At 35.1% G+C, this 27740-nt stretch overlaps 1 protein-coding gene across 1 annotated transcript in view; it reads left to right on the forward strand.

Moving 5' to 3' along the window:
• The window catches only part of FYTTD1 (forty-two-three domain containing 1), a 30139-nt gene extending 6029 nt beyond the window's left edge, over positions 1-24110 (forward strand). The window contains exons 3-9 of the mRNA XM_007448010.1: positions 8286-8434; positions 14213-14325; positions 16072-16168; positions 16707-16768; positions 18293-18367; positions 21803-21929; positions 23544-24110. Coding sequence (XP_007448072.1) covers positions 8286-8434; positions 14213-14325; positions 16072-16168; positions 16707-16768; positions 18293-18367; positions 21803-21929; positions 23544-23642 — 722 coding nt within the window. The 3' untranslated portion in view covers positions 23643-24110. The remainder of the gene's footprint in view (positions 1-8285; positions 8435-14212; positions 14326-16071; positions 16169-16706; positions 16769-18292; positions 18368-21802; positions 21930-23543) is intronic.
• Positions 24111-27740: the final 3630 nt, after the last annotated feature.

A 27740-nucleotide genomic window follows, 5' to 3' on the forward strand; every position in this document is an offset into this window, starting at 1 on the left:
CATCGGCAGGCGGACTCTCAACCACTGTGCCACCAGGGAAGCCCACATCAGCATTTTAGAATGAACATTTGTTCAGATTTTTAAAACTCTAGATCTTTTTTACACATGTGAAAAAATGTTTGATAAACTAATTCCTAAGTTGATTTTTATCCTATATGTTAAAAAACTGAGAAAATAATCTCCAATAGGTTGAACATAATTAATCCTATGTTTAACAGCTAATATGCCAACATATCCTCAACATATGCCTGTAACTAAGATTAGACCCTGCAGAAGAATTTATTCTTCCCTAGTAATTTCTTGGATAGCTGAACCCAAGTAAGTAAATCTTGTAATAGGTATTTAGCTATAGAAAATTAATATTTAATTCCAGTGATTTATATTTAAAGGTTTCTTATAAATGTTACTCAACATACCATACTTTATATATGATTTGTTTTAAAATAATTTCAGAGTTCATAGAAGCCAGAAATATATTTATTTATGCTAATCGTTTGTTAAATACCTGATAAATGCTCTGAACTGACCAGGTTGTCAGGGTATGTAAAGATGTACTCTTTTTTTTTTTTTTTTTTTTTTTTTTTGCGGTATGCGGGCCTCTCACTGTTGTGGCCTCTCCCATTTGCGGAGCACAGGCTCCGGACGCGCAGGCTCAGTGGCCATGGCTCACAGGCCCAGCCGCTCCGCGGCATGTGGGATCTTCCCGAAACGGGGCACGAACCCGCGTCTCCTGCATCGGCAGGCGGACTCTCAAGCACTGCGCCACCAGGGAAGCCCAAGATGTACTCTTTTACTTCAAGGAATTTCTAGTAACAGAGATAAGGTAGAAAACATAGAGTTGAGAAATATCATAAGAGAAATTCTGATTGTACTACAGGATTTTAGATAGGGATTTTGGCCTAAGAAAATTAGTGGTGATTTAATGGATAAGGTGAAATAGGATCTGATTCATGAAGAATCAGAAAAGCTTTCCTTTTACAGGGGTTATAATCTCAGCCTTGAGTTAAATGATACTCAGCGGCAGCTTAGGATTTTCTAAGATTGAAATTGCGCTTGTGTGTTCTCCACTTACATGTGTCAGGGCCTAAAATAGAACAGCTGCTGCTGTCACTGAATGTTCAGAGAGGTATGGGATTTCCTTAAGCTCTAATTGGTTTGTAAAAGTTCAGATTTCCACGTTGTAATGTCAGTGAGGATGTTAGCTTGAGGTAAGGGAATAAGTAGCACAGAGAGCCCTTAGCAAATACTCAATTATTTATTGATTGATTGATTGATTTTAAAATTATTTATTTATTTATTTGGCTGCACCGGTTCTTAGTTGCGGCCCCTGGGATCTTCTTTGCCGTGTGCAGGATCTTTAGTCGTAGCATGCGGGCTTGTACTTGTGGCATGCGAGATCTAGTTTCCCTGACCAGGAGTTGAACCCGGGCCCCCTGCATTGAGAGTGTAGAGCTTTAACTGCTGGACCACCAGAGGAGTCCCTCAGTAATTTATTTTTGACAGCTGAACAAATAAGTGAATAAAGTCTTCCTAATTCTGTACCTGAAATATAATTTAGTCATTCAATACATACTTGTACAAACAACCTAAATGTCTTTCAGAGATGGAATACTATACAACAGCAGTTCTCAAAGTGCTGTCCAGAGATCCTGGGGAATCCCCAAGACTCAAGGGGTTCACATGGTCAAAACTATTTCTAGGGCTTCCCTGGTGGGCGCAGTGGTTGAGAGTCCGCCTGCCGATGCCGGGGACACGCGTTCGTGCCCCGGTCCGGGAAGATCCCACATGCTGCGGAGTGGCTGGGCCCGTGAGCCATGGCCGCTGAGCCTGTGCGTCCGGAGCCTGTGCTCCGCAACGGGAGAGGCCACAACAGTGAGAGGCCCGCGTACCGCAAAAAAAAAAAAAAAAAACTATTTCTATAATACTAAGACATTGTGTTTTCAGGCTTATTCTCTCATGAATGTATAGTGGACTTTCCAAAGTCTACATGACATGTGATAAATAATACATATTGGAAGCAGAAGCAGAAGCAGAAATGCGAATCTAGCTATCTCCTATTAAGCCACACACTAAAGAGATTTGCAAAAATGCAGGTCAATGCTACTCTTCCTATTAGATATTTTTGTTTGTTTAGGAATGCAGTAGTTATTTTTCATTAAAAATGTTATTTGCCCTACATGTTGTGAGTTCATTGTTGTTTTAATAAAATAACAAATAGTTTTTAAATGTCTTAGTTTTCATTTGTAGTGTGGTAAATGCAGTAAACATAAACCCTATATATCAGAAATACCAGAAACAAAAACTCTTTGGGGTCCTCAGTAACTTTTAAGAGTATAAGGAGGTCCTGAGACCAAAAAGTTTGAGGATGCTATTTCTTTTAGAGGCAGAGGAAACAGAGAAATAGTTGTATGCTTCTTTGAAGGGAGCCAGTAATATGATTGCATACACTCTGTGATATGATATTTCCCAGAAAATCCCTCAAACCTTCATGTAAGTGATCAGACTACAGAAATTATTTAGGCAGCTTGATGTGTGTGTGAAAGAAATTCATGAAGGGATTGGGCTAACGATTAAAGGAAAGATGAAAATTCCTGTGTCTAGTTTTAGTTGTTCTCAACGTTGGTTGCATCTGTGGCGTTTTATAAATTAGACTGATGCTCTGGCTGCACTCCATTGCTACTGAACCAGAATCTGCAGAAGTAGGGCCTGGGTTTGTTTTTTGTTTTTTGTTTTTTAACCTCCATATGTGCTTCTCATACATGGCTAGTAGTGTTAAACTGCTGCTCTAGTGGAGCTGAAAATGTGAAAGGACCTTCATAGAGGTAGTAGTTGAAGTAATGAGAATGAAGTTACTCTAGAAAGATGAGAACTTTCTAAAGGGGCTGAATGGATGAAAACCGAGAAAAGACTATTGCATGAAACATGACAATGACAGCGTGAAAAATACAACCATTGCTAAAACTGAGATAGAGCTAATGAAGTTTGTTCAAAGATAGAAAAGGAGGAAGGAGGAAGGGATGATCTAGGCTTGTTAGAAGGTAGAGGATAAGAAGCCACTGGAAGGAAAGAAATAAAAGATGGTAGAACGGGGCTTCCCTGGTGGCGCAGTGGTTGAGAGTCCGCCTGCCGATGCAGGGGACACGGGGTTGTGCCCCGGTCTGGGAAGATCCCATATGCTGCGGAGCAGCTGGGCCCGTGAGCCATGGCCGCTGAGCCTGCGCGTCCGGAGCCTGTGCTCCGCAACGGGAGAGACCACAACACTGAGAGGCCCGTGTACCGCAAAAAAAAAAAGATGGTAGAACGGGTGATAAGTATGGGAACAATGACTATAACAGTCAGAAATAGAAGGCACCCAGGAATAGAATTCTATCCCATACTTGTCTCCTTTTATTCTTGTTTTTTTAAAATTTTATTGAAGTATAGTTGATTTACAATGTTGTGTTAATTGCTTCTGTACAGCAAAGTGACTCAGTTCTAGATGGATAAATTCTTTTTCATATTCTTTCCATTTTGGTTTATTATAGGATATTGAATATAGTTCCCTGTGCTATACAGTAGGACCTTGTTGTTTATCCATCCTATATATATATTAGTTTGTATCTGCTAATCCCAAACTCCCAGTCCTTCCCTCTCCCTCCCCTTTTATTCTTGTTAATGAGATTTTCTCATGAGTCTTTTTCCTCTACACCTCAAACTTTGGTATAATAATGGATTCCTCCTCTCTTTAAACTTTCTCTTTGTTCTACTAATTCATTCATTCTTTTGGAATACATTCAAATTTCTTTGTTCCTTTCCCAGTCCCTTATCATGTTGTGTTTGAGTGTTGTGATAGCATCTGAAATGGTTTCACTGCCTTCTCCCTCTTTCTTCCATTCAGTGTAAGATACCGCTTCTAGACTGATATAATCTGATCATGAATTCGGTGAGCCCCCGCTCAGTTCCCTTTCAAGTATAGTCTTTTTTTTTTCATCTTTATTGGCATATAATTGGTTTACAATGGTGTGTTAGTTTCTGCTTTATAACAAAATGAATCAGCTATGCATATACATATATCCCCATATCTCTTCCCTCTTGCATCTCCCTCTGTCACACACTCCCTATCCCACCCCTCAAGGTGGTCACAAAGCACCGAGCTGATCTCCCTGTGCTATGCGGCTGCTTCCCACTAGCTATCGGTTTTACATTTGGTAGTGTATATATGTCCATGCCACTCTCTCACTTTGTCCCAGCTTAACCTTCCCCCTCCCCGTGACCTCAAGTCCATTCTCTGGTAGGTCTGCATCTTTATTCCCATCCTGCCCCTAGGTTCTTCATGACCATTTTTTTTAGATTCCATATATATGTGTTAGCATACAGTATTTGTTTTTTTCTTTCTGACTTACTTCACTCTGTATGACAGACTCTAGGTCCATCCACCTCACTACAAATAACTCAATTTCTTTTCTTTTTATGGCTGAGTAATATTCCATTGTATATATGTGCCATATCTTCTTTATCCATTCATCTGTCGATGGACACTTAGGTTGCTTCCATGTCCTGGCTATTGTAAATAGAGCTGTAGTGAACATTGTGGTACATGACTCTTTTTGAATTATGGTTTTCTCAGAGTATATGCCCAGTCGTGGTATTGCTGGATCGTATGGTAGTTCTATTTTTAGTTTTTTAAGGAACCTCCACACTGTTCTCCATAGGGGCTGTATCAATTTACATTCCCACCCACAGTGCAAGAGGGGTCCCTTTTCTCCACACCCTCTCCAGCATTTATTTGTAGATTTTTTGATGATGGTGATTCTGACTGGTGTGAGGTGATACCTCATTGTAGTTTTCCATTCACTTCTTATCCTTTTCTCTAGACTGTCTCTCAAATCACTGTGGTTGCCCATGTCTTTGTATTTGTCACTTTATGCCTCTCTCCCTATTCACATCTTGCCTGTTTTGTAATACCTAGCTCAGAGCCTGCTTTTTCTGTCATAGCTGTGTTTTTCTCTTTGGAAATGTACCATAGATTATATTCTGCCTTTTATTTCTTTAATTTTTATATATAACAGTTTGGAAAATGCTCAGTTTTTCGAGCCACACAAACTTGCACTTAGATCATGGCTCTGCCATTTTCTAATTGTGCCCTCTGGGTAGTCACTCTTCTTTGCCTCACTTTACTCACTTGCAAAATTGAGATGTTAGCGTCAATTTCATCAAGTGCTCATTTAAATTAAGGTACTCAGAACAGTAACTAGCACAGTGGTAGCTGCTTCATTATTTAATACAAATAAAAATAGCAAGTAGTTGTAGATTTAATTTGAATATACAGGTTTCCCCAACATGCTTAATCTTCGATTGGTTGCAATTCTAGAAGGGAATCACACATGGAACAGCAATAATTTGATCCTAATATTTTAAAAAATTGTATCTTTATTGCTTTTTTGCTGATTATAAAAGTAATAAAATCAGCACCTTTAGTACTGAGGCAGAGCACCCAAAAAGGGAACAAATCTACAAGAACTCCCTACCACACTGAGTTGCTGTGCTGGCGGAATTCACTGGGAAGTGATCTATAGGGGTGATGCAGCTTTAATTCACTGGAGGATGAGCAGGGCCAGAATTAGAGTGATGCCTAGGACTAGATCTAGATAGATACCGAGGGCCTAAAATTTAAGGTGTCACTCATTCTCAGATTTTATGCCCTAGGCGCCTCCCTTGTCTCACCATAGTCTCAGCTTTCAGGGGAGGGATAATGAGTGCCACTGGGTGTCCTATGCCACAGGAGCAAGCCTTGAGGTGCACACTGGAACTTGGAAGAAAAGCTCCTTCTTCTTCTAGAGTCCCTCCAGTGCCCTCTGCTGATAAAGCTTAACATCGAGCCAGCTGGTAAGAGAAATGTTCCAGTAACAGAAGCGGGACAGTAGAGTGAATTGGGAGCTGAAAGGCAATAAATTGGTAAATGGTTCAACCATCATAACATAACAGGTTTTTGTAACTTTCTAGTTGAATTCTGGTCTCAAAGTAGGTACACCACAAAAAAGCATTATGGAATTAGATAAATTCGACAGTGACATATACATGATTATGGCTTAAGAGATTCATCACACACAGTCCTGAGAAATCCTACAGTAAACTATTTTAACTTTGTTTAGTTTGACTATGAAACAGGTTGGTAGACCTGTTACCACATTGCAGGTGTATAGTATTATACAGGATTCCATTCTAAAGACATTCCCCCCCAAATTAGAATTAAGATAAGCATGCCCAATATCACAGTTGTTACATAGCATAGTTCTCTGGAATTTCTGGCCATTGCATTAAGAAGTAAAAGAATTTGAGGTATAATTATTGGAAGGAAGAAGATAGTATCATTTGTGGGTAATATGATTGTCACTCAGAAATCCCAAGAAAATAATTTGAAAGACTATTAGAACTAATAAGTGAATTCAGTGGAATGGCTGATTAAAAGCTATTAATTAAAACCTCAGTAGCTTTCTGTAATCCCAGGAATGACAATATGAAGATTATTAATAGATAAGGAACCTTTTTTTGTGATTGACAACAAATGTATAAAATACCTAGTAATAAGCTTAACAAGAAATGTGCAGGACCTATGGGAGGAAAAGCTTGAAACTTTACTGAGCCAATTTAGTGACAGAAGCAGACTTGAATAAGTGGAAAGACGTAACATGTTCCTGAATATTGTAAAATGTCGATTCTTGATAAATTAATTATAAACTTAAAGTAATTCTTCTATCAAAGCGTCAAAGGAAATTAGAACTTGACCCTAGAAAACTGGTTTATGAACATGATAGTTTGTGAGTGGAAGAATACAGATAGTCAAAAAACCCATGGAAAGTGTTCATTATTACTAGTAAACTACCAAATACAAGTTGTTGTTTTTTTTTATCTCAAATGCTAAATGATAAAGATTAAAAAGAATAATATTCAAAGTTGTCAATGATACGGAAAAAGTGGCACCCTTATGTTCCTGGGAATATAAATAAATATAGTTGTTCTGGAGGGGATTTTTTACAATATGAATCAAAATCCTTTAGAATTTGCTTTACTCTTTGATACATACATCTTTGGAAATTTATATATTGAGGAAATATCATGGATGTGTATAAAAATGTTATCTGTAGTGTTATTGCAATGTTATTTATAATAGTGTAACATTAGAAGTAACTAAAATTATTAGTATGAATATTAAAGACATAGGATTAATATTCACAATACAGTGTTAATGTAGACTACAAAGTAGTATATGGAGTAGTGACATGTGGTTGCTGGAAGATTGACTCAGTCCATTTTCTGGGCACATGGTACTACAAAATTGTGAATTACCTCATGCGATAGTCTTTTGAGTTGCTTAAAGACGGTTGAAACTAAAAGTGTTAATTTGAAATGTATGTATACAAGTAAAAGACTAGAAAAATATAAAATGTTAGTAGTTGTCTCTAAGTGGTGGGCTAATGGTGGTGGCTTTTATATTCTTATTTGTACTTTATATGTTTTTAAGATTTCTGTACTGAGCACGTTTACTTTTTCATAATTAGAAAATAAGTATTTAAATAGGTAAGATACATAATGGAAAAGCAAAGTCAGTAATGTCATATGCCGCAGAGATTAAAATATATATCCATTGGAGTTTACTGCAGACTTTAGCAAAAGCAGTTTGAATATAATAAGACTGAAAACAAAGAAGCCAGATTGCAACATCGTAAGAAAATAGGAGATGAGCTGGTGATTCCACTCTGGATCAGTGCCATCCAACAAATAAAATGTGAGCCACATATTAATAATATATTTTATTTAACCCAGTACATCTAAAATATCGTTCTAACATATGATTAATATAAAATTATTAATGAAATATTATACATTCTTTTGTTACATCTCAATTCAGACTAGTCATATTTCAAGTACTCAATAACCACATGTGATTAGTGGCTACCATGCTGCACAGGGAAAGTTGAGACTGTTCTGTTTGTTGAGAAAGTAATGCCAAAGAGAGGATAGCTGGGGGGAAATGTGAGAATCCTCTAGTCCTTTGCAGTCCATTACAGCAGCCGAACCCTTTCCAATAGCTTATTGCCTCTTTAAAAATGAAATATTTTATGTAATTTTAAAGAAGTTATATAAATAGTAATATAATAATAATATAAGAAATATTATATGAATAATAATAAATGAAAAAAAACTCTCATATCCTCCACCCTACTTAAGAAATAGAATATCCTGTGACCTGTGTGCCACTCAGTTGCAGTCTTAGATTGATTTTTTATTTTCCTCCTCTCCTCCAGGTTTTGGTAAGAATAGTCTGAGCCGTAGAGGAAGAGTGATGCCTGGAAAGAGACGTCCTTATGGAGTTATCACTGGCCTTGCAGCTAGGAAAGCAACTGGAATTCGAAAAGGAATTAGTCCTATGAATCGACCACCTCTAAGTGACAAGGTAGGATGATGGCTAATCCTGAGTCAGAAACTCTTTTCCTTACAAATGAATCTGTATTCAAAACAGAAAGACTCAACAGACATAGAAAACAAACTTACAGTTACCAAGGGGGATGGGGAGGGGGGAGGGATAAATTAGGAGTATGGGATTAACAGATACAAATTACTATACGTAAAATAGATAAGCAACAAGGATTTACTGTATTATCACAGGGAACTATATTCAGCATCTTATAATAACCTATAATGGAAAATAATCTGAAATATATATATATTTATGACTGAATCACTTTGCTCTACACCTGAAACGAGCACAATATGTAAATCAACCATACTTCAATTAAAAAAAGAGAAAGAAACCCTTTTCCTTTATTCGTGCTAATATTTCTGTGAATGAGCTTGAGAGAGCATTTTATTTGAATATTTTGGGTTTTTTTAATATAGTACTCTGGGGCTTATATAAAAAATTCAATAATTAAATAATAATTATTGTCATTCATGAAGAATACCTAGATTTCCACATTCTCAAATATAAAATTTTTTTTACAGGTTCTTGACTTTCCCTGTGTGTGTGTGTGTGTGTGTGTGTGTGTGTGTGTGTGTGTGTGCAGTTTTTAACAGGTTATTGACGTATAATTTTATACTATAAAATTCATTTGTTTTAAGTGTACAATTCAGTGAATTTTAGAATATTTATAGAGTTGAACAATCATCACAATAATTAATTTTAGAACATTTCTGTCACTCTAAAAAGAAATCTCAAGTCCATTCACAGTCATACCCTGTGATATGCCCCAGGCAACCACTAATCTACTTGCTGTAGATATTTTATAAATTTGCCTTTCTGGCATATTTCATATACAGGCATACCTTGTTTTATTGTACTTCACTTTATTGTGCTTCACAGATACTGCGTCTTTTTACAAATTGAAGATTTTTGGCAACCCTGCACTGAGCAAGTCTGTTGGTGCCGTTGTTCCAACAGCATTTGCTCACTTTGTGTCTCTGTGTCACATTTTGGTAATTCTCGCAATATTTCAAACTCTTTCATCATTATATTTGTTATGGTGATCAGTGATCTTTGATGGTACTATTGCAAAAAGATCACAACTCGCTGAAGTCTGAGATGACGCGTAGCATTTTTTAGCAATAAAGCATTTTTAGATTAAGGTATGTATGTTGTTTTTTTAGGCATAATGCTGTGGCACACTTAATAGACTACAGTGTAGCGTAAATATAAATTTTTATATGTAGTGGGAAACCAAAAATTCATGTGACTCACTTTATTGTGATATTTGCTTTATTGCAGTGGTCTGGAACCAAATCCCCAGTAACTCTGAGGTATGCCTGTAAATGGAATCATACAATAGTATGTGGGCTGGCATTTAGCCATAATACTTTTGAGGTTCATCATGTTGTAGCATGTCTCAGTACTTCATCTCTTTTTATTAGTGAATAATATTTCATTGTATGGATATTTTGTTTACCCATTCACCAGTTGATGGACGACATTTTGTTTTTTTCCACTTTTTTGGGTATTGTGAATATGTTGCTGTGAACATTGCCTATAAGTCTGTATGGACACAGGTTTTCATTTCTCTTGGGCGGATACCTGTGTCCCCTAGTTGATACTTTTAATTAGAGTTACAATTATTTACCCACCATAAATTAACTACTTTTCAAATCTTAACTGAATTTTTAATTACATCTCAATGAGTAATTTTTGAATTGGCTGTATAAAACATTACTTAAAACAGTTTCACAAATGGTTTTTCTTTAACTTCTTATGTTTAGTAAGTCTGAGCCACCAAGGAATTTAATGTTCCACCTTGCTGTTTTTTAACCCCTTTTGTTTCTCTGATTATGAAAGTAATACATATTTTAATACAAAAATTCAGGACATTCATTTCTTAAATTGTCTTAAGTATCTGTATTCTGGTTAACCACAACTGTCTTCACCCCTTAACTTTTCAATTCTGCTGTCACCAGCAGCTATTCTCTAAAACTTTATTACAGAACTTGCTCCAGTAAAAATTTTAAGTTACCACATGTGGTAGTCTTTTGAGTTGTTTAAAAATAGTGAAAATTGAAAGAGAATGTGCTGAATTGTAAGATCCTTTTATTTAAAGTTTGAATGATTTTGGAAAAGGTATGGTTTGAAATTTGCTGTTTCTTAAGAACCTTTCTCTCAACCTGAATACAGATTAATGTCTCAACAGAATCGACTGTGGTACTTGTGAAGCAGATCATTTTCTAGCAGTTTAGACAATTTCTTTTTACATATAAGTAACTTACACCATCCTTTTCTATTCATTAAACAAATTACCTAAGTAAGTTAATTGTCCTTGAATTGCTGCATATACTTAGAAATTTTATACCGTTAAAAAAAGTCCTGACCACAATTAGACTTTTTGTTACTTTTTCTCTTCCTTTCCACAGTTTATGTGAATTAGTGAGATTTTATTTCAATAAAAATGTACATTTTCTTACCTATGAAGTGAATTACTAAGTGGGAAAGATAGCGTACTCATTTACATTCTAGTATTTACTGAGAGAGCAAATGGCCGTGCCTGGAGGGGAATGGTTGTCTCTAAGAATGAATTTTCTTTTGTTTAGAGAAAGTCAGCTTAAAATATCTGCCAAGTAAAAGTTTGTAAGGAATTCTTCTACTGGAATATATAACCTTGTCAATGTCAGTACTGTAACTTTTCTATTTTAGGTTCACAGTTTCCTAAAACTGAGGGTATGTTATGTTTTGTAGAACTTTTAACTTGACTAATAATACTAAACCATTTAGTACTTCTGTGAACTTAAAAAATTTTTGTTGTTGCTGCATATATAGCAGTTATCTTCTGCTAATGGGTAGTTTTGATCTTTTGTCTGATTTTGACAGTTTATAAATACCTTATCTTCATACTATGGAATTCTATTCAGCAATAAAAAAGGAATAAATGTTAATGTGCAAGACAGTCTGGGTACATCTCAAAACATTATGCTAAGCAAAAGAACACAAACACAAAACACTATGTACTATGATTCTGTTTATTTGAAATTGTAGAAAAGGCTAAACTATAGTGACAGATCAGTCCATTGCCTGGGGTTAGAGTCAGGTGGGGGAAGGAAATTGACTGCAAAGGGGCACAGGGAAACTTTTAAGGGTAAGGGTACTGTTTTATATCTTGATTATGATGTGGTTACATGATTACATGTAATTACCCAACTTCATCAAACTGTACACTTAAAATTTTATTGTATGTAAATATTACTTTAATAAAATAGCATTAAAAATAAACTACCTTAATTTCTTTCCTTCAAGGAATAATTTTTTATCTCAAAATTCTGTAAGAAAAACTTATCCTTAGATATTTTTTGTAAACAGTTTTATACACATGTACAAACCTTAGATTCATGGAACACAAATTCCCCATATATTAATGGATTGTTAAAGTTCTTGTTCATGTATTCATCATTTACTTCATGTTGACTGAATACTCAGTATGTCCTAGACGCAAGGGATTCTGCAGTAACTCAATAGAAAATCCCTGTCTTCATGGAGAATTCAAATAAATGTTAAATAATTTATCACACAAATAACTATATGATTATAATATGGCAGGTATTTTGAAGGAAAACAACGTGTGACAGTAGCATCATAGAAAGAACTTTTACATTTACCTATAAAATGAGCCTTGGGGGCTTCCCTGGTGGCGCAGTGGTTGAGAGTCCGCCTGCCGATGCAGGGGACACGGGTTCGCACCCGGTCGGGGAGGATCCCGCATGCCGCGGAGCGGCTGGGCCCGTGAGCCATGGCCGCTGAGCCTGCGCGTCCGGAGCCTGTGCTCCGCAACGGGAGAGGCCACAACAGTGAGAGGCCCGCGTACCATTAAAAAAAAAAAAAAAAAAAAAAAAAAAAAAAAAAAATGAGCCTTGGTATTTTTATTAAAGACAAAATGGGCCATCAGTAGTCTGATCTCATAGCATTTCTTCTGTACTCTTAGTATTCTTTATTCCTCTATTTACTTCTTTTCCAAACACTCATGAAAATGAAGACTATCGTAATTTTTGTGGTTTTTAGTCAATCGATATTTATGTGATACTTCTCATATTCTTTTTTTCTTTTAACTTTTATTGGAGTATAGTTGCATTACAATGTTGTGTTAGTTTCTGCTGTACAGTAAAGTGAATCAGTTACAGGTATACATATCTCCACTGTTTTTAGATTTCCTTCCCGTTTAGGTCACCACAGATCATTGAGTAGAGGTCCCTGTGCTAAAGAGTAGGTTCTCATTAGTTATCTGTTTTATACTTAGTGGTGTATATATGTCAATCCCAATCTCCCAATTTGTCCTATTCCCCCCTTCCCCTCCTTGGTAACCATAAGTTTGTTCTCTACATCTGGACTCTATTTCTGCTTTGCCGATAAGTTCATCTGTACCATTCTTCTAGATTCCACATATAAGGGATATTATATGATGTTTGTTTTTCTCTTTCTGACTCACTTCAGTCTGTATGACAGTCTCTGGGTCTACCCATGTCTCTGCAAATGGCACTATTTTGTTCCTTTTTATGGCTGAGTAATATTCTATTGTATATATATACCACATCTTCTTTATCCATTCCTCTGTCAGTGGACATTTACGTTGCTTCCGTGTCCTGGCTATTGTAAATAGAGCTGCAGTGAACATTGTGGTACATGACTCTTTTTGAATTATGGTTTTCTCAGGTTATATACCCAGTAGAGGGATTGCTGGGTCGTATGGTAGTTCTATTTTTCGTTTTTTAAGGAATCTCCATACTGTTCTCCATAGTGGCTGTATCAATTTACATTCCCACCAACAGTGCATGAGGGTTCCCTTTTCTCCACACCTGCTCCAGCATTTATTATTTGTAGATTTTTTGATGATGGCCATTCTGACTGGTGTGAGGTGATACCTCATTGTAGTTTTGATTTGCATTTCTCTAATAATTTGCAATGTTGAGCATCTTTCCATGTGCTTTTTGGCCATCTGGATGTCTTCTTTGGAGAATGTCTATTTAGATCTTCCCCCCATTTATTGATTGGGTTATATTTTTGATATTGAGCTGCATGAGCTGTTTGTATATTTTGGAGATTAATCCCTTGTCAGATTCTCAAAATATAAGAGAATCTAGATTAAATAAAAGATATAGTCCATATTGTCAGAGACTTTTAAGACTTCATGGGAAATATGGAAACCTGAATTAGGCTTTAATGATGGACTGAATTTATATATGTAGAGGGAGAAAACGTGGATATTTCATGTGCTTATTTTCTATGACATTGAATTTTCTTAATTCTTGTTTTTCTACTCAGACTTCTTTGCTATCACAACCTCCCTTTTTCCTTCTCACACATTTGTTTTGGATCTTGGCTCTCTTATCTCTTCACTTGATATCAAAATCATATTTATATAAAAGATTCCCTAATTTACATTTCTGGCTCTCTAGAGGGTTCTTCTCTTGAGCTCCAGAGCCATGTTTCCTCACCACCTGTGCATCCCTCAGAATACCTCAAACTGAACATAACCAAAATAGAAAAAAATTCATTATTCTGTTTGAATTCTTCTTTTGTTGCAAGTATTTTAAGTGTAATGTAGTTATCTTTTTCTTCACTTAGACAGGAAATATTCAAGTTGTTTTAGCACAACCTGTACATCTAAGCAGTGGTCAGTCCCTGTCCATTCTGCCTCAGAAATGTTTATTGTAGTAGGGTATAGAGCAAAAAGCAATCTAATTAACATAGTTTCTTGCTTTCTGAAAGAATATAGAGCGATATTTTCCAGCGTTAAAAAGGAAGGCAAACCTTCTGAGACAAAATGAAGTACAGAGAAAACCAGTTGCAGCTCTCAAGAGACCTAACCAGTTAAATAGAAAGTAAGTACTCAAATATAAGGCGATATTATGTTATACATCATAAATAAAGATGGACTTCTTGCCCTGAGAGTTCAAAGGAATGAATTTGCAGTGATGTTTGTAGGTATCTAGTCATTTTCAAGACAGATATTTGGGATGTCTGTTTGAAAATCCAATGTGGAAGTATTCAGTAATAGCTTCATTATCTCTTAGAACCAGTGTTATTGATGAATTTAACTGATTATAAACGTTTTAAAAAAGATAACTCTGTGTCTTTCTCTTTCTTGACATATAGAGTAAAATTGCAAAAGGTGATCGTTTTGGTAAAAACACCTCTTCCAGAATTATTCAAAATTGAGAATTCTGAAAGCTGAATTTGTTATATAGTCTCAATGGCTCTTAATAAAACAGTGTATGTTATTTGTGGGAAAAGCGAACCTGAAAGAATTTTGTGTGAATGCTTCGTAAGCTGAAATTATTTTTCTGTTAATTTAAGAAAGGTATAACAGGGCTTCCCTGGTGGCTCAGTGGTTAAGACTCCACGCTGTCAATTCAGGGGACCCGGGTTTGATCCCTGGTCAGGGAACTAGATCCCATATGCATGCCGCAACTCAGAGTTTGCATGCCACAACTAAGGAGCCCCCCTGCTGCAACTAAGGAGCCCACCTGCCCAACTAAGACCTGGCACAACCAAATAAATAAATTAAAAAGAAAATGTATAACAAAACTTAAAAATTGTGGCCTATCGTTATGGTATTCTGTTCTCTGTAAGGATAAAGTAGTTGACAGGCTGCAAAGTTTTCTTATTATTTCAGTTTCAAATGCCTTTTATTCATCTTTTATAGAAGATAATTCAAAGCAAAAAAACCCTGAAATGAAGTTTTTGTATAAGTGGAATGGTACAGTTGCAGCTTTATTCAACTATCATCTCTTTTTCTTTTGGGAATCATTTCAGAGTACTTTTTTGGAAAAGGGAAACTTCTCAAATAAGAGCTTGTCAATTACATGAACTATTAATGAGCCCATGTTAATTGGGCTGGCAGGGAAATTTTGCATTTGAGCCTCTATAAGATTGGAGGTAAGATTAGGTGACCTGTTAAACATTTATTTATAAAAATAAGTAGACAGAAATGAAAATTTGCTTTTTCATGTTTTACCAACTTTCTATAGAAACTAGAAAGGAATTGGTGAAAGTCAAGTCAAACATATAATTAAGATTACAATGTTCTAAGCAGGAGAGAGCAAACAGTGGAATAGTGTAAGTTTCTGTGTGATTTATATTAATATATGAAGGTTTCTGAGTGAAGGAGAGAAAATTGGAGAAGATGTTATATTTCAAGATTTTCTCTTCATTTTTTGTTTTCAGCGGTTTGACCATGATGTGCCTAGGTGTGCTTTTCTTTGTACTAATCCTGTTAATAAATCTGTACATTTATGTCTTTTACCAAATTTAGAAAGTAGCATTAAAAATGTTATTTCAGTGTCTTCAGAAGAGACCTTATATGTCAGAATATTAGACAGTTGAATATTTGTAAGAAAAATTAGGTCAGAATTAACCACATTGTTATGTAGTCTGCTACAGAGGGAGGTATTTGTAAATCAGATCTCAATAGCTTCATGTAAACAAGGGTATAATTCAGAGTCTTTGTGTTTAGTGTACCTCAGATTTTCATCCTATGAATTTAAATATTTTTGCTTATCTTTTCAAGATGTTTGAAAGTTGTTAAGTGGCCCACACTATTCATGGTGTACATGTTTTCGTTGCAGAAATAACATTCCAGCCAATTTTACCAGGAGTGGAAATAAATTAAGTCATCAGAAAGACACTCGTCAGGCAACTTTTCTTTTCAGGAGAGGCCTGAAGGTATAAAAAACCCTTGGTAGTGTTTTCTTTTTACCCAAACAAAGGATCCTGAACATCCACCTTTAGTAATCCTCAATCATAGACATGGCCCATGATTGAGGTAGGGTTTGGGTTTAGAATATGGAGAACATGACATTAGATTAATTCCTTTTTTTTTTCTATTTTCTCTTTTGTTGTCCTCAGTGGCAGTGTCTTATAAGAATTTCCCATGATTGGGTAGGGTTTGGGTTTAGAATATGGAGAACATGACATTAGATTAATTCCTTTTTTTTTTCTATTTTCTCTTTTGTTGTCCTCAGTGGCAGTGTCTTATAAGAATTTAACATGTTATTTAGGAATAAACTTTTTACTACTTGTTCTGATACAGGAACCTGAACAAAGAGGTGTTGTCAGAATAGGCACATGCCCCTCTCCTGCATTCACACACCACACTGGGTTATAAAGTTACAGAGCAGGGTAGCTCTTTGGATTCAAATCCTCTGCTTTCTTTGGGATCCTCTGCTTTCTATGGGATCTACTGCTTTTTTTTTCCCTTCAGGTTCAGGCCCAGTTGAACTCAGAACAACTGCTAGACGATGTAGTAGCAAAGAGAACTCGTCAGTAAGTTTCAATTTGTTTTTCAAGATGTAATTTCAAAACTCCCAGAATAGTAGTGACCCAAATTACTTTGTACCCCAGTCGAAAAGAAATTAAATGAGACCCAAAGTGAATTAACCATTGAGCCTGAAATAAATAAATCCTATGTTGTTTTTGTTGTTTTTTCCCCAAAAACCTTTTTCATTTTCACATGTCAGTGTTTTAAGTTTTAGCACCAAATACATTACTCTGTATTTTAATTTTTTTCTTGCCTGTTTATTCCTTTTTAATGAAACAGCTCTTTATTTTTTTATAACTACTTTCATAACAAATGAACCAATTCAGGGAATAAATAGAATGAAATCCAGTAGCGCTTTTAGAAAATTTATAGATTTTTAAAAACAATAGGATGTTTCCTTTTCACATATTGTTTTTTTCTCCTTACCCCATGAAGGTTTTTTTCAAGAATGTATTTTTGTCTGTTAGAATTGCACTCCCCAAGTGTGAGTTGTAACACTCCAACAATATGATCAGGTTTTAAAATTAAATCATTTAAAATTATGGCTACTTCAGTGAAAACAGAGCATATAAAACATGATCATGGTCCAGATATGATGCCATCTATAATGGGCATGATTTTGAGCAATTGGCGTGTCACAAAGGCAACTATTTGAACTTGATGCTGGCAATACTCTTTTGCACAGGAGTCAGGCATTGGAAAACAAAAGAAAGAAAATAATGAACATGACCTATTTGCTTCTGCAATAAACAGTATTTACATAATTGTAATAATGTAAATGCGGCTTATTTGTTGTGAACTCTAAGAATCAATCTGTAGAACAAAGCACAAAATACTTAATTTGGTAACAGTGTGATATAAATGTCAGATTTTGACCAACATAAATAAAAGTAAAGCTGATAAAAAGTGAGAGGTACAAAATGGGTGAAGAGGTGGAGGGAAGGAATTAGAGATGCTACTGTCCTTTTATACAAAGTGGGTAGGGGATAATGTCAAGAGACACTACTAAAAAAAGAGATTTTAGTATATTTAAAGTTATAATGGAAGTAAAATAGTGATATAGCCATCAAAACGTTTAGAGGTAGGAAGAGAAACTAGAGGATAGTGTAATGAGCTGAATCCTTACCATAGCAAGATAGTATTACATATGCATTTTGTTTAGTGAACTGGAGGTAACTAACTAGCAAGCAGGAAAAACAGGAAAGGTTAAAAGTGCTGCCTCTGGGGAGCAGAAAGGGAGAATAGTGGGGTAAAGGACTGTTGTTTCTTATTAGAAGCCTTTCTGTATTATTTGATTTTTTTATGTGCATGTATTTGTTACACTGAAAAATATTTAATAAATTCAGGTGTCTAGTTCTTACACCCAGGATGCTGATTAATTATATCATCATGGTGGGGCCCAGGTGTCTGTATTTCCTAAAAAACTAAGAAAAAGTAATGGCTACTTTAAAATGTATGTTTTAATGTGGAATACACTATAGGATTCATAAACTGTCATTTTAATGAAATTTTTGGTTTTTTGAAACCAGGTGGCGGACTTCCACCACAAATGGAGGAATTTTGACTGTATCCATTGATAATCCAGGAGCAGTGCAGTGCCCAGTGTAAGTCTTTTTTAGATTTTGCAAAAATTATAACTTCTCTATATAAGATAATAGAAAAAATATTTGACTTCTCTTCAGAGTATGATGTTCATGTTAGGACAAACTGAGACAAGGGTAAAAGTAATACTTGTGGTATAAAGTGGAAATAGTATAATATAAAATTAAAGGTAGGGGATTCCCTAGCGGTCCAGAGGTTAGGGCTCGGCAGGCGCTTTCACTGCTGAGGCCCAGGTTCAATCCTTGGTCAGGTGGAGAACCAAGATCCCTCAAGCTGCACAGCATGGCCCCCCAAAAAAACAAACAAAAAAATCAAAAATAACAAAAAAAGTTAAAAGTAAAAGCTCCCTGATTCCTGGTTCTACAGCCCCAAAGTAACCACGTTTAACAATTTCATATATTTATTTAAAAAATTGGTACCCATATAACATACTATGTACATCTATTTCTTATGTATAATCATAAATGAGATAATACCATGCATACTTGGCTCCCTTCTCCCCCTCCCCCCAGTATGCTTTGGACTTCTTTTCATTACATACAGATCTACCTTCTTTTTAAAGGCTTCATAATGTATTCTTTTATCTAGATGACCTTAATTTAGTTAACCATTCCGTTATATGTATTGCATTATAAACTTTCTAGGTTGAAGCCGGAAGTGATGTTGCCTAGGGGATGGGGGGTGAACTGAACCCCGATTTGACAGGCAAGATGTGAGACTTAAAGCACAGGGCTGGAGGTCAAGGATGCATTTCAAGAAAGTTCTAAAACCATATCATCAAATTCAACCTGATAGTTGACCTAGCCATAGACCAGACCATAACTGGCACTCTTAAATTTTTCACATCAAAAAGTATCAGGAATGAAAATCTAAGCTCTATACTTAAAATTTAAAGTCCTGTATCAGCCAGTAGTCTAGCAGATTGGCTAGTTTCTTGGAAATTCTTGCAGACGTACTCAAGCTTCTAACACGGCAGAGGAAAATCTCTCTGTGTTGATATTTTTCACATTATGTGTGTGGCCCATTAGTAGGTTATGAAATGAGTTCTGTGAGATGTGATGAACATATTATAAAAAGAAAATAAAATAATAAAAAATTTTTTCAACTTTCTAGGTTTATGGAGTTTTGTTTTTAACTATCTAGCCATTTTAATGATTGAAATAAAAACCTAGGATGATACTCTACGATTTTAGAGGTTGCTTTATTTTAGTAGAAGATCAAGACTTGGAAATCACCAATCCTTCCAAATTGTTGAAAAGTTTGTAGTTCTACTTACAGAGGTATTCTGTGAGCGATTTATAAATTTTAGTCTCTAGATTAGTCAGTCAAGAACCAAGTATTTTTTTGAATTCAGCAGGGTTGCGGGATACAAGATTAATATACAGAAATCTGTTGTGTTTCTATACACTATAATGAAAAGCAGAAAGAGAAAGTTAAAGAAAAAAAAAATCCCATTTAAAATTGCATTTAAAAAATACCTAGGAATAAACTTAACCAAGGAGGTGAAGAACCTATATGCTGAAAACTATAAAACGTTGATGAAGGAAATTGAAGATTATTCAAAGAAATGGAAAGATAATCCCATGCTCTTGGATTGGAAGAATTAATATTATTAAAATGACCATATTACCAAAAGCAATCTACAGGTTTAATGCAATCCCTATCAAAATACCCAGGACATTTTTCACAGAACTAAAACAAACAATCTTAAAATTTATATGGAACCCCAAAAGACCCCAAATTACCAAAGCACCTGCTGAGGAAAAAAGAACAAAGCTGGAGGTATGACCCTACCAGACTTCAGACTATACTACAATACTACAATAGTCAAAACAGCATGATATTGGCACAAAAAAGGACACATAGATCAATGGATCAGAATAGAGAGAAATAAAAGCCATGTACCTATGGTCCATTAATCTATGACAAAGGAGGTGAGAATGTGCAATGGAGAAAAGACAGTCTTGTCAACAAGTGGTGCTGGGAAAACTGGACAGCCACATGTAAAACAATGAAATTAGAACATTCCCTCACACCATATACAAAAATAAACTCATAATGGTCTAAAGACCTAAATGTAAGACATGAAACAATAAAACTCCTAGAAGAGAAAAAAGGTGAAACACCCTGACATAAATCATAGCAGTATTTTCTTGGATCAGTCTCCCAAGCCATAAGAAATAAGAACAAAAGTAAACAGATGGGACCTAATTAAACTTAAAAGCTTTTGCACAGCAAAGTAAACCATAAACAAGATGAAAAGACAACCCTCAGAGTGGGAGAAAATATTTGCAAATGAAGCAACTGACAAAGGATTAATGTCCAAAATGTACAAGCAGCTCATGCAGCTCAAAAACAAAAAAACAAACAACCCAATCCAAAAATGGCCAGAAGACCTAAATAGACATTTCTCCAAAGAAGATATACAGATTGCCAACAAACGCATGAAAGGATGCTCAAGATCACTAATCATTAGAGAAATGCAAATCAAAACTACAATGAGGTGTCACCTCACACCAGTCAGAATGACCATCATCAAAAAATCTACAAACAGTAAATGCTGGAGAGGGTGTGCAGAAAAGGAAACCCTCTTGCACCGTTGGAGGGAATGTAAATTGTTACAGCCATTATGGAGAACAGTATGGAGGTTCCTTAAAAAACTAAAAATAGAACTACCATATGACCCAGCAATCCCACTACTGGGCATATACCCTGAGAAAACCATAATGTCAAAAGAGTCATGTACCACAATGTTCATTGCAGCTCTATTTACAATAGCCAGGACGTGGAAGCCACTTAAGTGTCCATCGACAGATGAATGGATAAAGAAGATGTGGCGTGTATATATATGTATGTATGTATGTATATGGAATATTAGCCATAAAAAATAATTAAATGCTGTTATTTGCAGCAACCTGGATGGACCTAGAGAATGTTATGCTTACTGAAATAAGTCAGAGAAAGACAAATACTATATGATATCAGTTATATGTTGAATCTATTATAAAAAAATAATACAAATGAATGTATATACAATGCAGAAACAGACTCAAAAGGGGAGAGAGAAGGGAGAAGGAAAAAATTAGGTGTTTGGGATTAATGTATAAATTACTATATATAAAATAGATAAGCAATGAGGATTTACTGTGTAGCACAGGGAATTATACCCATTATCTTGTAACAATCTATAATGGAATATAATCTGCAAATACTGAATCACTATGCTCTACACCTGAAACTAACACAATATTGTAAATAACTATACTTTAAAAAATAAAAAGAACCAGGTTTTTGGGTTTTTTTTTTCTTTTGAGAATGTAGATAAAGTAGCCTTCATACATTTGAACATGTGTACAAGTCAAGATGTCTTATGTACCAAATGATTTATTTTTCTTCTTTTGATTGTTAAACTGGTCTCTTTAATTTTTTTCTGGTAGAACTCAGAAACCACGATTGACTCGTACTGCTGTGCCCTCTTTCTTGACAAAACGGGAGCAATCTGATGTAAAGAAAGTTCCTAAAGGTGTCCCCCTTCAATTTGACATAAATAGTGTTGGAAAACAGGTAAATTTTTTTTCCCTGTATTTCTCTGGGCTGTTCACTGAAAACATTTTAATTAACAAAACAAATGTTGTATAATGAATTAAATAGGATGTCCTAATGCTCCTCAACCCCAGGAAACCACTGGTCTATCTGTTTTCTGTCTCTGGATTTGCCTATTTCGGACATTTCATATGAATGGGATCATATAATATGTGAACTTTTGTGGTGGGCATTTTTCAGTTAGCATAGTGTTTTCATGGTTTATCCATAATGAATATCAGTTGTTGTTGTTTTTTTTTGGCTGAATAACATTCCACCATATGGATATACTGTGTTTTATTTATTTATCAGTTGATGGACATTTGGATTGTTTCCATTCTTTGTCTATTGTGAATAATGCTCCTCTGAACATTCATGTACATATGCTCACACAAAAACCTGTACATTCACATACATTTGTGTGTTTGTATATGAGTATACGTTTTTATTTCTCCTTGGTAAATACCTAAGAGTGGATTGCTAGTTCGTATTGTAATTCTGTGTTTAACCTTTGAGGAAGTACCAGATTGTTTCTGGAGAAGTAGCTGCAGAACCATTCCTACCAGCATGTAAGAGGGTTCTAAATATTTCCATGTCCTTGCTAACATTTGTTATTATCTGTCGTTTGATTTTAGACATTCAGATTCAGGTGAAGTGGTATATCTCACCGTGGTTTTGACAGTTTTTGTATTAACCTTGTATCTTGTAATCTTGCTAAAATTCACTTACTACTTTTAGTAATTTTATAGATTACTTAGGATTTTAGAGTTTCTTTCCAGTCTTTAAACCTTTTCTTTTTCTTCTTTATTATAATGGCTACGACCTTCAGTTCTGTGTTGAGAGCATGTTTGCTTGTCTTGTTCCCAGGCTTGAGGAGAAAGCATTAAGCATGATGTTAGCAGTAGGTTGTTTTTATCAGATTGAGGAAGTTCCCTTCTATTTGTAATTTGCTGAGAATTTTTATTTGTTGCATTTTGTCATTGACGTAAGAATCTTTGGAACTGAAGATAAGAATTTCTGTATGGAAGGAAATTCGACCAAATTTATTTTGCTGATTTTTATTTTATTTTGTCATTTGTTACTTTCCTTTCAGAAATGAAGTATAATTGGGGTGCTTTTTTTAATCAAAACCAGATTTTGATTTGAATTTGATTTAAGTATTTGTAATGAACTCAGAAATTAAAGAAAATTTGTTTCAAAATATTCACAAATCTAAATAACTTTTGTCAGAGGCATCACTAGAGTTGGTGGCAGTGTTTGCAGACCCTAAAAATAATTCAAATAGAGAAATCTTTGGGTATATAACTTGTAAGCATTACAGCATATGTGTTTTATATAGTACATAATATTATAATGGTTAGGAGATAGGGTTTCTGAGTCAGTTTCAATTCTAAAGCTTAACTAACTTCTCTAAACTTCACTAAATTCACCTATTTCGTATGGTGTTTGTTAGAATTAAAGGAGTTCATACATATAAATATTCAGGAAATGTTAGCTGTTTTTACTGTGAATCACCATTATGATCACATTATTGTTCCAAAGCAAATGTGGCTTACAGTCAAGTTGTTAATTTTTGTTTTGTTTCGTTTTCTCTAGACAGGGATGACTTTGAATGAGCGATTTGGGATCCTGAAGGAACAAAGAGCCACTCTCACTTTCAACAAAGGAGGAAGCCGCTTTGTAACTGTGGGATAGGTCCCATGTCAAAGGGACTTTTGAGTGATGACTCTTTTAAAAATCGAATTCTTTGAAGAGTGCATCACAGAAATTCAAGAAACTTTATTTCAAGATATTCACAAGGCTAAATAACTCTTATTTTTTATTTTTCAAGTTGTTGTTTTTTTTTAACATGTATAAATAATGCCCTGAAAGAAAAACAGGGACTATACCTATATGTTCTTAAAGATTTCATGGTTGGCCCAGACAGAACAATTCTCTATTTGACTTCTTTGGTTTCTCATGCATCAGAAAGAAGGTGAAAAGATAGAAATTGATTATTTTTATGATAGTGGTATTTAGGATCTCATCACCTTTGCCCATTTTTTTACACTTTGCCATGGTAAATCTTGGTCTTCAGGATTTGAAGTAGGTCCCTTTGTTGCTGTCACTTATTCTTTAATAGTGTTGTTGTAATAAGTGCAATTGACTTTTCTTCATTAGGGATATAAAAAAATTATTAGAATTCCAGTTTGGGGGTTTAAGGTTTATGGGAATATCTGAACTTGGTTCATTTTTCAAATGTTAGGTTAATCCTCCAGAGTTTAAGGATTAAGTAAATTAAGGATTAAGTAAATCCTTAATGCTGAACTTTTAACAAGAAATGTGACTCTAGGCATAGGCTCAGTTTAAAATGTTAGTGTTTTTAGTGTTTGAAAGCTATAAATGGGTGTTTACAAGGTTATCTGATAGAGAGCCTCCTCTGAGGAAAGTCTAGTGTAAAAATCTGATAATTTGTGTTTAGGAAATGAAGAAAGCATGAGAGGAAGTAGCAGGTGGAAGACAGGTAACTGAGGAGAAAAACTTTAAAACCTAGGTCACAGGTATACTGTTTGGATTTAGTGTAGTGTTGAGTCTAGTGTCCACAAAGAATTCTTCAAATGATATGTAGAATAATTAGAATTTTAAAATGGATTGAGTCCCTTAGATATTTTGATAGTAAAATTAGCCATAAAGCCCTAGACTTCTTTTTAGAAGAGTTAAACTTTAAGTTTGCTAAATTAAACAGTATACAGCTCTAAAAATAAAAATGTATATGTCACCAGGTAAAAAGTGCAAAATGATAATAGAGTTACATCATAACCTTGTGTTGTACCTTTGCTTCTGATTTCTTGTATAAAGTTCAGGCATTTATGGTGAGAAAGGGGTTTTCCCCCACACTCTGGAGGGTTAGGAGGAGTTAGTTCGTTGTGCCAAGCTAGTGCTAAACGTCCTTAGATGGTTGTAAATTATAAGTTAGGGTATAATGCCAAAACGCAGCAAAATAGGCTACACGTTACAAGTTTGGTCATTTTGAAGCTTAACTTTTTGGTTTGCTATAATGTTGAAACCTCTAAGTAGGTGTTAGTTTCCAAGCAGTGTATTATTAGTGTTGATTTTCCCTGTTAAGAAAACACGAAACATTAAGTTATGGCTCCTGCCTGCTTTGCGGTGTGTACTAGACTTCATTGTTGTCTCTCATGCTCCTTGGGTTACTTGGTTTATGCTAGCCACGGAAAGCTATCAATAGCAGTTTCCTGCTTATACCAAAGAATTAAATCTGATCCTTAATATCTGGTATTTTGCTTGTAAGTCTACTGAAAAGGGATTATTGGAAGCCAGTCATACAATTTGAAACTAAACTGTAGTCTCTCCATAGGCCAAGGACTCAATGCAAAACGTTTTTGCAAGTATGAATGCTTAGATTCGATCTATGAACAATACATTTTAGACTGGTTGAGAATTACTGGTAACTTATTTTGAAGCAAAGGAAAAACAACTGAGCACGAGTTTGCTGTCCTTAGAACAGTTTGTGAAAATATGGTATAAAGATGTTTTCGTTTTCTTGTTATTTTAAATATTATTGTACAGAGCTATTATTAATGCCTTTTTTTAATCTTAAAAATTGCCCCAAATATTGATATTAAGTGTATCAAACAAAGTGTCTTTGGTATATTAAACTTTTGCTCTTCATGCATCTGTAATTCATTTTCTTTTTAAATACAGAATCTTGCCTTTGTTACAGCCAAATTAAAATTCTTGAGTGCTAACATGTTGTATATAAACAAAAGAATATGTTTTTTTGGAGGAAAATTTTCCCTTTTTGGAATGTGGTTATAATTATCCTTTTTCAGTTCTTAAAGCTTTTTTTTGTTTTTTTAACAGGATGCAACTTAAATTTCCCTTTGCATCAAGGTGTATCCAAAACATTGATGCAATGCATCACAAAATGAAAGTTTATATGTAATGAGGAGATGCTTTACACTGTACTTTTTGGCATTTTTTGGAAAAGTTGCATTTAGATTTATTCTGAAGCTGTTCATTTTTAACAAATAAAATATTACAGGTCTCACATGGTTTATTCTTAGCTATAAAGATTGAGTTGTGGTTTTTAGATGGTTCTGTGTTACAAAGAAGTTTGTAATGACTATAATTTTTAGGGTTTGAAAAGCTGCCTACCAATTAAATTGGCAAATCAATCTAGACTCATATTGACCTCCCACTAACTACCTTTTGACTATTTCATTCATAGCTCCAACAGGAAGTAGCCAGGAGGAGTTAGAATAGAGAATTGAATTTACTTAGAATGCAGTATATTAGGCTGAATGAGCCTTTAGAGATCATCCAGCTTAACCCCTCTTTTTACATCTTGGTTCAGTGATACCCAACTTTTCAAGACTTGTGTGTGGTAGAGTCACTTTTTAAGCTCAGATCTTTTAATTATCAGTTCATAATAAACTTCCTGTGAATTGAACACCCACAGAAAGTAGTGGAATTGTGTGTGGCTTGTCAGATACCTAAGAATTGGTAGTAGCCATGCTTTAGCCTTTGTAGCACTGTAAGTAAATACACTCTGCCAGTGATGATTATGAGATTTCATCACTTTGGTATTCCAGTTAGGTAGACCTATTAGAAAAGGCCAGTGCTCCTAATCAAACATTATGTATTTTTTTCTAATAGGCATAAACTTCGCCACAATTTTAATTATAAGCAAATCATAAAATACTTCTGGGCTTCCCTGGTGGTGCAGTGGTTGAGAGTCCGCCTGCCGATGCAGGGGACACGGGTTCGTGCCCCGGTCCGGGAAGATCCCACATGCCGCGGGGCGGCTAGGCCCGTGAGCCATGGCCGCTGAGCCTGTGCGTTCAGAGCCTGTGCTCCGCAATGGGAGAGGCCGCAACAGTGAGAGGCCCGCTTACTGAAAAAAAAACAAAAAAAAACCTTCTAAGTACGAAGAAACTTAGACTTTATTGCCCAATGGTTATTTTTTGTTATAATAGATAGGTATATCATATTTTGCTGTCAATAGCTTTGTAATTCACACAGCATACACAGTGTCAGGGTAACTTTTGTTCTGATTTATATTACTCTAAGGAGATAGGAGAGGAAATAGCTGACTTTGCACTACAGAGAATGAATACCATACATTCTGAATGCAGGCAGTATTAGGGCAGAAAATGATTCCTTCATTTCTGATCAGTCTATCTTCAAAGTTTCATCAGAATTACATGATTACTTGTTTTTTTGCCACTGTAAAAAAAAAATGAAGCATGTGATTTAAGCTTTCTTTAAAATCAGGTTCTTTTTGCATAATCAATTTGGAATTAGCCCCTTTTTAGAAATGATAACAAAAAACCCGAAGCATTTACAACAAGACTTTTGGACTATTGCAGACCATTAATAGGGATTTAAAGATTTGTTTATAAATTGTTGGCTTTGAATGTTTCTTTTTTTCCCTGCCATTACAGTTTACTTTCCATCTGAAATCTATTCAGCTAAAAGCTTGATAAAACAAGGAAATGTGATACCATTCTGGAACTGAAATTCCTTTTTCTCAATGTATTTGGATGAGGTTTACTGTTGTTTAAAGATGAATAGGAAAACTGTTTCCCTAGTGTGTATGTGTTTAATTTCTACTTCCACTTCTGTTTTCCTCTAAGAAGAAAATCACATTGTCTAAATTTTCTTGTATAAAGTTTTAAAAAGTCAATTATTAGTGATTCTTATTAAAGGAGTCATAAAGGGTAAGACCAAACACTTATTGAATATATTCAACAAACCAGTTTCTGTGCTTTATATTTGAAGAGAATGGGATTG

The sequence above is a fragment of the Lipotes vexillifer genome, unplaced genomic scaffold (assembly GCF_000442215.2).
Source record: "Lipotes vexillifer unplaced genomic scaffold, Lipotes_vexillifer_v1.1 scaffold1837, whole genome shotgun sequence".
Lineage (NCBI taxonomy): Eukaryota > Metazoa > Chordata > Mammalia > Artiodactyla > Lipotidae > Lipotes > Lipotes vexillifer.